The sequence below is a fragment of the Carettochelys insculpta genome, chromosome 3 (genome assembly GCF_033958435.1).
Source record: "Carettochelys insculpta isolate YL-2023 chromosome 3, ASM3395843v1, whole genome shotgun sequence".
NCBI lineage: Eukaryota > Metazoa > Chordata > Testudines > Carettochelyidae > Carettochelys > Carettochelys insculpta.
The window spans coordinates 141660528-141670348 of NC_134139.1; the positions used below are offsets into that span (position 1 = coordinate 141660528).

The following is a 9821-nucleotide window of genomic DNA, read 5'->3' on the forward strand; positions in this document are numbered from 1 at the left end:
ACTAGTCAGGAAAAAGACACTAGAGAATGCATTGTATGAAACAATATCACAGTGGCTGGAGAATAGATTAGAGTATTTGAAGAGTTTCCCTTCCTCCTTTCTTGTTCCCAGGTACCATGACACTATGAGAGACAGATTCTGTTCAGCACCAATTCAATACTATTTCTGAATCTTCTGCTAAATAGGTGTCTTCTAAGCAATGTAGTGTCACACCATTTAGGCCCTGTCCACCTGCATAATACCACAGATACCTTCTCTGCAATATATCCAGCCGTCACCAGACTGGTAAAGCAAAAATTCTGAGATTTTGAGAGTTGAATTTTCATTTGCTCTTCCTCAAGGATACCTCTTTCCATTAACTAATTTATAAATTATATGAATGTGGAATACAGAATAGACTACTGCAGATGAGCATTTTTGATAGAGCTGGCAATACTGCATGTGGAAAGACATCTGTGAGATGCATCAGAAGATCTTTCATCTTCTGAACATCTCACAGATGTTCACAAATAGAGAAAATTGTTACTTTGGTGAAGGCAGCTCATGTGCCAATAAATGTAGGGAACTGGTTTAAAATAGGAGCCTGCAGGCTGTGAAATTAATAAAACAACAGATCTGACCTACACTTCTAATGACAATCAGCTTGATTGTTTTTGTTAATTATAGTTATTGGAAATTGAAATCAATGAGAGGTGAAGGAGAGCAAGCAAATCACACCTGCTAAATTGCTACAGTTAGCACTTTTCCCCAAAAACAAATTAGAATATGCTTTATTCATCTGCTTTGCTACTTACCACACGTAACTGTGCATACTCCAAATTCTACTTCCTTGGCTACTGTAGCATTCAAACCTAAACATAAAGTCTGCAGTTACATTTCTAATACAATCAATGAAACTTGCTTGCGGGTCATCGGGAGAGTAGGGGGGAGGAAAACTCAATTACCAGAAACTTCACTTCTAGACGTCTTCCCTAGTCCCCTTGAGAAAACCCAGTGCCAGTAACTAATATTTAAATCTTAATCTGATCTTTGAGAAAACAGTATTGTTTTGCATTTTTCTTGTGAGTAGACCTATTATGTTAACTTAGCATACTGAATACACTGAGAAGTCCAAAGTATTTATGCACAGTATCAATAGAGTTGACAGCCTCTGCAGGTCCCTGAGCAAGGTGGTGGGATACAGGGCGAGGAGCTTCACACTCCTGGAAGGGGTGGGGCCAAATCTGGATGGGGCAAGGCTGAGGCCTGGCGCATATGGCCTGGCACTCCAGCATGGTGCTCTGGTGGTGATTTAAAGGGCCCGTGGCTCTGGAGCTGCCTCAATTGCCCCCTTGTGTCCAGCCTCATTAGTGGCCCTGCACAGTATGGCTATGCCTACCCTTGCAGTCGTGTTTCGAAAGAGGACTGCAAATGAGGGAAACTGAAAGTGCAAATAAGGCACTGATTTCCATATTTCATGCTTCATTTGCATAATCTCTTTTCAGAACAGTCTTTTGAAAGAAAAAAAGCAGTGTAGATGGGGCTCTTGAAAATAAAGCCCATCTTCGAAAGAAACAAACAAAATAAACAAAATAGGAAGAAGGGTGCTTTTGAAGATGGGGTTTATTATTGAAAGAGCCCCATCTAGAATGTGTTTTTTCTTTTGAAAGAATCTCTTCCAAAGAGATTATGCAAATGAAGCATGAGATATGTAAATCAGTCCCTCATTTACATTTTAGATTTCCCTCATTTACAGTCCTCTTTCGAAACACAAATCCAAGTGTAGACACAGCATTTGGGTCTTCCCTTAAAAGAGTTAAACAGAATTCCCCATAAACAATATTGCAGTCAGCCCATTTCCTAGATCTTCCTGGTAAATGTAAACCTTCCCACATGATTTTTTTTCCCATTACACTTTTAAGATCAGTTCTAGACAGCTAGTACAAGTGATGAATCAACCAGGTACAGTCTTCTGATTAATTATTATGGTTTCAACTATTATGATTTGGCTTCTTCCATTTTTCTCATACTTTGGAGGCTAGGAAATGGGTTTTGCAAAATATGCAGAAGCAAAAGGTTCACCTCTCCATCTGGGATTCAAATATGTATATTTTATTCATATTAGCATGCAAGATGAATGCTTATATGAATGCTAAGATAAAGTAAAACTGTTCAATAGAGGAATTAAACAACTATTCATTAAACAGGCAGTAAGTCCTTAATCTTTCAAAATATAAAGAAACAAAGAAGATTTTTGTTATGGCTGTTTCTAAAAGTCTACATAATCAGTCTACCCTACTCCAAATATGTTGTTATGATAATAAATACCCATAAATGCAAAGTTTACATTTTTGATTCCTCATTTATTTTTGTTTTTGACTCTCTTCTACAGAAAAGATTATGTTAATTCTGTAATGCAAGTTCATATTTCTCTTCTTTTAAGCTGTTAAAACTTTACATAACATTTCTGTGGCTGAAAAATGATTGGTTTCTTCCCACTAGCAGATAGTGATACACACACATAAAACAGTCTACCTTACTCTGTAATAAGGGACCAATACTACAGTGGTAGTAGGTATTCTCTACAGAGATAAAATTGAATAGCTCTCAGGTAACATTTCCATCTCTCTTCCTACTATCTTTTTCTTTCAAAGTTCACGCCTCTGATGAAGTGAATTGCAACTCACAAAAGCTTATGCCATAATAAAACTGTTAGTCTTCAAAGTGCCACTGGACTCCTTGTTGTTGTTACTGAAAGAGACTAACACAGCTACCTCTGAAACCTGTCTACAAAGATAAACTGATGTAAAACTCATATAACCTCTTTTCCAATGTTATTCATGAAACTTCATAATTCCACATCTGTGCTATTCCTAACAGGATCTGCAATTTATTTCATTACATAAACTGTGCTAATCAGAACATGTGCAACAATATTTAAAGAATAAGTTCACAACTAAGCTCGTTATTGACTCTTTCAAACTAAATAGGGAGCAATTTAAAAAAAAAAAGTTTAGTATTACCTCATGCATAATCATCGACATGGCAACATCTACACTACAGAGAGCTTTCAAAAGAAGCCCTTCCTGAAGCTCTCTTCTGAAGGAACTTCTGTCGAAAGAATGTGTCCACACACAAAAAACAGATCAAAAGAGTGATCTGCTCTTTCAAAAAAGAGCATCCACACAGCCCCTGCTCTTTTGAAAGAATACACCAGCGACCGAAAGATCAGGGGCTATGAGGACCACTCTTTCAAAAGAAAGGCCCTGCAGACCATCTACACACATTTTCTTTTGAAACAGGGTGCTCCTCCTGAATCAGGAGTGGAAGAGCGCTTTCAAAAGGAGTGCTGTGTTCTTTTGATTTACTTTCAAAAGAATGCTTTTTGTGTGCAGACGCTCCGCAGGATCTGTTGATAGAGTCCCCTTCTTTCAAAAGAACTTCTAGTGTTGATGCAGCCTATATGAAAATGGAAAAATGGCCCATAACTTAATACACCATGCGTTCATTGCTCCCTGAACCATGGGTGTTAGCCAAAGAGTCGTGGATAATTTCAACCACCACAGAGTAACAAAAAGACTAAGAAGATTTCTAAGATTCCACCTACAATACCAATATAAATGAGTTTAAATGTAACTGTGATCAACCCATATTATAACACGATTTATAGGGACAGGAATACAAACATGTTAGAATGCAGATCCTTGGCTGGTGTACATTGTCATAGTTCTATTGATTTAAGTGGACTCATGACAACATACACTAGTTAAGGATCTACCACAAGGGGTACATCTACACTGTGATAAAAGAGTCATGGGATGGTTGGGGCTGGCCAGGTCAACTAATTCAGTCTTGCAAGGTTCAGACTGCAGAGCTAAAGATTGATGTGTAGATGTTCAGGCTCACACTGGAGACCAAGCCTTGGCCCCTCCACACTCACCGAGAGTATGAGCTTGAGTCAGTTAACTGGGGCCAACTGGGTGTTTTTTACCCCAGGTATCTATCTCAGAGTCTACACATTACAGTCATCCAGTCTAGAGATGGGCACATCTGACAACTCTGGCAAGGTGTGGTCACATCTGAAAGAAGAGGCTGTACTTTACTACTCAAATACAAATGAAGAAATGGATTTTTGTCCCTTCTATTAGTTGGTTTAAGAGTAGCTGGGGACCCAACAAATTCAGAGACTACTAACAAAAGATGCACAGATTTCCTCCCAAAGCAAGCAAACTTCCTCTAACTACGGGGCAGATATAAATTGTGCTATACTCTCAGGAGGCTTCCCACATTTCAATGGCAACATTACAAAGCATATTATGATTCTCTGTCACAAACTTAAGCAAACTAAACAGTCATGGCGTAAGAGGGAAGGTCCTCTCATGAACCAGTAACTGGTTAAAGGATACGAAAAAAACAGGTATGAATAAATGGTCGCTTTTCACAATGGAGAGAGGTAAATAGTGGGTTCACCTAGGTATCTGTCTTGAGACCAATACTACTCAACATATTCATAAATGACCTGAAAAAAACAGTGAAAAGAAAGGTGGCAAAATTTGCAATGGATACAAAATTACTCGATAGTCAAGTCCAAAGCTGACTGTTAAGAGTTACAAAGGGATCTCAGGAATGTGGGTAATTACAAGAAAACAGCAGATGAAATTCAATACTGACAATACAAAGTAATACACATTGAAAAACAATCCTGACTATACATACAAAATGATGGGGTCTAAATTAGCTGTAACCTTTCAAAAAAGAAATTTTAGAGTCATCGTGGGCAGTTTTCTGAAAACATCTGCTGAATGTACAGCAGCAGTCAAGTGAGCTAACACAATAACAGAGAGGTAGCTGTGCTGGTCTGTATTCTAACAAAACATACCAGCAGTCATGTAGCACTTTAAAGACTAACAAAATAATTTATTAGGTGATGCGCTTTCGTGGGGCAGACCCACGATCTCCAGATCTGAGGAAGTGGGTCTGCCCCATGAAAGCTCATCACCTAATAAATTATTTTGTTGGTCTTTAAAGTGTTACATAAGCTAACACAACGTTAGGAACATTTAGCAAAGGAATAAATACTAAACAAAAAATACTATTATGCCACTGCAAAAATCCATGATACACCCACATCTTGATTTCTGTAGTGTTCAGTTCCCATCTCAAAAAAGATGTGTCAGAACTGGAAAAGGTGCACACAAGGACAACAAAAAGGGATAAGGGGATGAAACAACTTCTGTGTGAGAAGAAATTAAAAAGGAAGGGACTGTTCAGTTGAAAAAAGGGATGGCTAAGGAGGCACGGGCTAGACGTCTATAAAATCATGAATGGCGTGGAGAAAGTGAATAGGGAAACGTTATTAACCCCTTCAAATAACACAAATGTTAGGCAGTATTCAATGGAATAAGCAGGTTTAAACAAAATAGAAAGTACATCTTCATACAAAACACAGTCAACCTGTGGAACTTCTTGTCATGGGCTGTCCTGAAGGACAAAGTATAATTGCATTCCAAAAAAAAAAAGAATTAGATAAGTTCACAGAGGATAGGTTCATCAACAGCTACTAGTTAAGATGATCAAGAATGCAATCCTATGCACCAGTCAACCTAAAGCCTTCAATTGCCAGAAGTTTGGATGGAATGACTGGGAAATTAATCACTCAAAATTGCCATGTTTTGTTCATTTCCTCTGATGCATCTGGCACTGGCCACTGAAGACAGGATACTGAACTAGATGAACCATTGGTTTGACTTGATATGGTAATTCTTATGTTTGAAAACTCACAACAGATATGTCTAACCCTAATTCAAAAATGTATTTTTTTATTTTCACATACTATTCCAACTAAATTTTTAAACATATTTAGACATTGAAAACTGACTGTGAATTAGTATGTCCATCAAAAATAATTGACAATGGACTCAATCCTACAGTTCGCAAAGTCAATTTGAAAAAAAAAATAAAAACAAGGAAAACGAAAACAAATACAATCTTTTAAGGGGAGCATAATAAGACCTATTCATATAATAGTGTACTAGTCACTGTTTTGATGCAATCTTGCCTTTTTTTACTTGCTTTTCCTCCCTAGATTTTTAATCCAATCTAAAATTTCAGAAATCTCTCCAGAAAAAAAAATAATTACAGTGATAGGGCTGCAATTACTACAACCAGAACAAAGACATCTCAGGTTCTCAACATTCAGAATCCTTGTAAAAACTACGCAGACCAGAAATCTTTTCCATTATTCTCTTTTCATTACAAGTCACATCACAGAATGAACATAGTACATTGTGATAAATACTTAAAAATCCTATTTGAGAATGTCAACAGAGGTTGTTCGAAGTCATGCCTGTGAAGTGAACTAATAGAAAAAGTCACTCACTCATGTTTTAAATCTTTTACTCTTATTATGGCTTATTAGCAATGTTTTCCACATGTTTGCCACATGAGGCCTGAGTGTCAAGGGGTAATCTTAACACTCTCACCCCTAGTTCCCCAACTATTGGAACTCATATTTTATAGTCAAAGCAGCTGACTGCATTGATCTCTTATGATCCCTCCTAGGCAATTTCTGTAATAACACTGACAGCGGTTACATCTGAGCAGAGAAATGAGACAAATACAGCTTGAAAAATTATGTGGTAGGGAAAAATAAGATAAGCGTATCTGGACATGGAGACATAAAATTCTGGAAAAGGGACAGCCCACTCATAGACGGCTGAAGGAATACAATTGACTATGTAGCTGTCCTTGTGCCTAAGGACATACTAGGCATGAACTTGGGTATCACACTGCTCAAAGAACTAACAGACTGCGAGAGAACTGATGTGTACCCAACACATTCCTTCTGCCCAAACTGTTCAGCTACAAGAATGGCAAGTAAATCTGGAATTTCTAGAATTTCCCTTTCTCCCCCTTGAGGAAGGCCCCTTAGAAGCTATGTGACTTAACAAATCATGAATGAAGGAGGGCATCTTCCCACTGCCGGCATACGGTATGACCTACTCCCCTGCTGTCCACACACCATGGGAGGTGGGCTTCTTTCTAGTGCTGTAAAGGCGGGCAGGGACCTTTCTGCACTTTCCCACTCTCTGTATGCTCAAGGGAATTCTGTTTTGCCTCAGCACTGAGGAAGCAGCCCTACTAACACCCAGCAGAGAACCCCCCTCTCTAGCTGATGTTTGCTCTGATCTTTTCCATCTGTGTGGGGATTTTTCCCGTCCATGTGCAGAATAACTTTATGTGCACTTACAAACACGACCAGCCAGAAACAAAAAAAACAGCCCTTGGCACTCTGCTAATCAGCTGGGCAGCATTTGAATCTTTTCTGAGACGCTGCATACGGGCACAGCTTACAGGGAACGTCCGCTCACCCTGCCCCACACCCCCCGACATCCCTCTCCCTGCCTGGCACTCCCGACCCATCTAGATACCCCCGTATCATCCTGACACCCCCTCACCCGCCTGTCCCCCCTCGGCTCGGCTCGGCCCCTCCCCTCACCCGTCTCTACAAGCTGCGCTATCGGCTCAGCCACGACTTGCTCCAGGGGAAGGCCGCTGTCGTTCTTGGCGCGCACGGGCCGCTGGGCCAGCAGGCTCAGGAGCAGCCCCAGGCTCAGGGCGAGGCGCCCCCCGTCTCCCGCCGCCCGCAGCCCCATCTTGTGCCGCGCCCCGAGTGGCCGCCCCCCGCGTCCTGAACCCGGCGCCCGGCCGGCCCGGCGGAACCCGCCGCCGCAGCCCGGCAACGCCTGAGGCGTCACAAAAGGGCGGCCAGGCAGGGTTCGGAGCGGCCGGCGAGCCGGGCCCGGGCAGCGCGGGGGTGGGGTGGCTGCAGCGGGAGCACCCCTCGCCGACACCCCGCTCCTCCGCTGCGTGCCCCCCCTCCCGACCTGCTTCCCCTCCTCCATGTCCGTCCTCCCCGCGCCCCTTCACCGACTCCCTCCCCGCTGTTCTCCACTGGCTCCCCAAAGACGTCCCACACTCCCTGCCCCTTCCTCCCAGGGCTTCCTTTCCATGCCCCTTCTCGTCTCACAGCACCCCGCAATGCCGCCTTCGGTGCCCCTTCTCCTCCAGCAACCTCCCAACACTAACATGTAGGGGCCAGGGTCTGCTCAGCGTAGCAGCTTCAGCCTTTCTTTGAAGTCACTGAGGATTTAAATTAGTCCAATTGAGAGCCGACTCTGGTCCATGATGTGTAAATAAATACTAGTTTGTATGTGGGCCTACAGCATCAGTCCTGTATTTGTATGCAGGGACTGCAAGCCCTGACTTCTGAAAATGGGGACTACAAACTCTGTACTACCTGAATAGTGAAGATACTCGTTACAAATATGAGCCTCAGTAACAAAATCTGTTGAACCCATACAGCACTTTTACACAGCTCAAGGGAAAGAGGGTTTCACTTCAGTGTACTGCTTCAGGCTTATTTCTAATAAAAATACTTGCAATAATATTATTTGATGGCAGCTGTCAACCCAAAGTATTACAATCTACTTACATGCACCCTGCTGAAATGCAGCTGTACCCAGTGGGGAGGGATAACTCAGTGGTTTGAGCACTGGTCTACTAAACCCAGGGGTTTTGAGTTCAGTCCTCTAGGATCTAGCTGTCCATTTAGTAATCTGGGGCAAATAGATTGAAAAAACTAAATTCACAGGTCCTGCTGTGAGTGGAGGGGACTGGACTTGACCTCTGAAGGTCTGCTCCAGCTCTATGAGATAGGTGTACGTTCAGCTAGACAGCTGTATAGATACCAGTTGCCCCAAACAATGGATCTGGAGGAAAATGGGAATTTTGTTCGACTGGTGACCACTGCAAAAGCCCAGATTAACATCACAAGATACAACGATCACATGGAACAAGGAAGATAAAGATGTTGGCAGAATGCTCCTGCCTCAGCAGACTGCTACTGAGAGACCTTCAGTCTCCGGAGAGAAGCCTGCAGTCTAGACATAGCCTTGCAAGAAATAAGAATGAACACAGGCCACATTGCTTTCAGAATTAAATACAAATGGTATTTCAACTTTGCTTTCCCTCAACAATTTCTTCCCACACATATAAATACAAAAAACAGCCACTGACTCACACACACAAACATCAACAAGCAAGCACATAAAATTCCTGTGACCTGATGAAGCTGTTACTTTTAAAAATATGTGGTTTCATTTAGCATAGTGATGAGCACAGAGAGAATTTCCAATTACACTGGAATTGGAAAAATTTCAGGAAAGGAAACAAAATTATTAGGTATCGGGGGGGGGGGGTAGCCGTGTTAGTCTGGATCTATAACAGCAATGAAGGGTCCTGTGGCACCTCATAGGCTAACAGAAAAGTTTTGAACATGAGCTTTCATGAGCACAGACTCACTTCATCAGATGCTGGTCCTGGAAATCTGCAGGGCCAGGTATAAATAAGCCAGAGTCAGGCTGGGGATTACAAGGTTAGCTCAGTCAGGAGGGGTGAGGCTTACTACCAGCAGTTGATCTGGAGGTGTGAACACCAAGGGAGGGGAAGCTGCTTTTGTATTTAGCCAGCCATTCACAGTCTTTATTTAATCCTGAGCTGAGGGTGTTGAATTTGCAGATGAATTATAGCTCAGCAATTTCTCTTTGGAGTCTGGTCTTGAATTTTTTTTGCTGTAAGATCACTACTTTTAAGTCTGCTACTGTGTGGCCCAGGAGATTGAAGTGCTCTCCTACAGGTTTTTGTATATTGCCATTTCTGATATCTGATTTGTGTGCGTTTATTCTTTTAGGTAGAGACTGTCCAGTTTGTCCGATGTATATAGCAGAGGGGCATTGCTGGCACATGATGGCATAAATTATATGGGTAGATGTGCAGCTGAA

General features: G+C 41.8%; 1 protein-coding gene across 1 annotated transcript in view; it reads right to left on the reverse strand.

Moving 5' to 3' along the window:
* Nucleotides 1-7634, reverse strand: part of SPACA1 (sperm acrosome associated 1) — a 28567-nt gene extending 20933 nt beyond the window's left edge. Inside the window, exons 1-2 of the mRNA XM_074988853.1 lie at nucleotides 7478-7634; nucleotides 795-851 (exon numbers count right to left, since the gene is read on the reverse strand). Coding sequence (XP_074844954.1) covers nucleotides 795-851; nucleotides 7478-7634 — 214 coding nt within the window. The remainder of the gene's footprint in view (nucleotides 1-794; nucleotides 852-7477) is intronic.
* Nucleotides 7635-9821: the final 2187 nt, after the last annotated feature.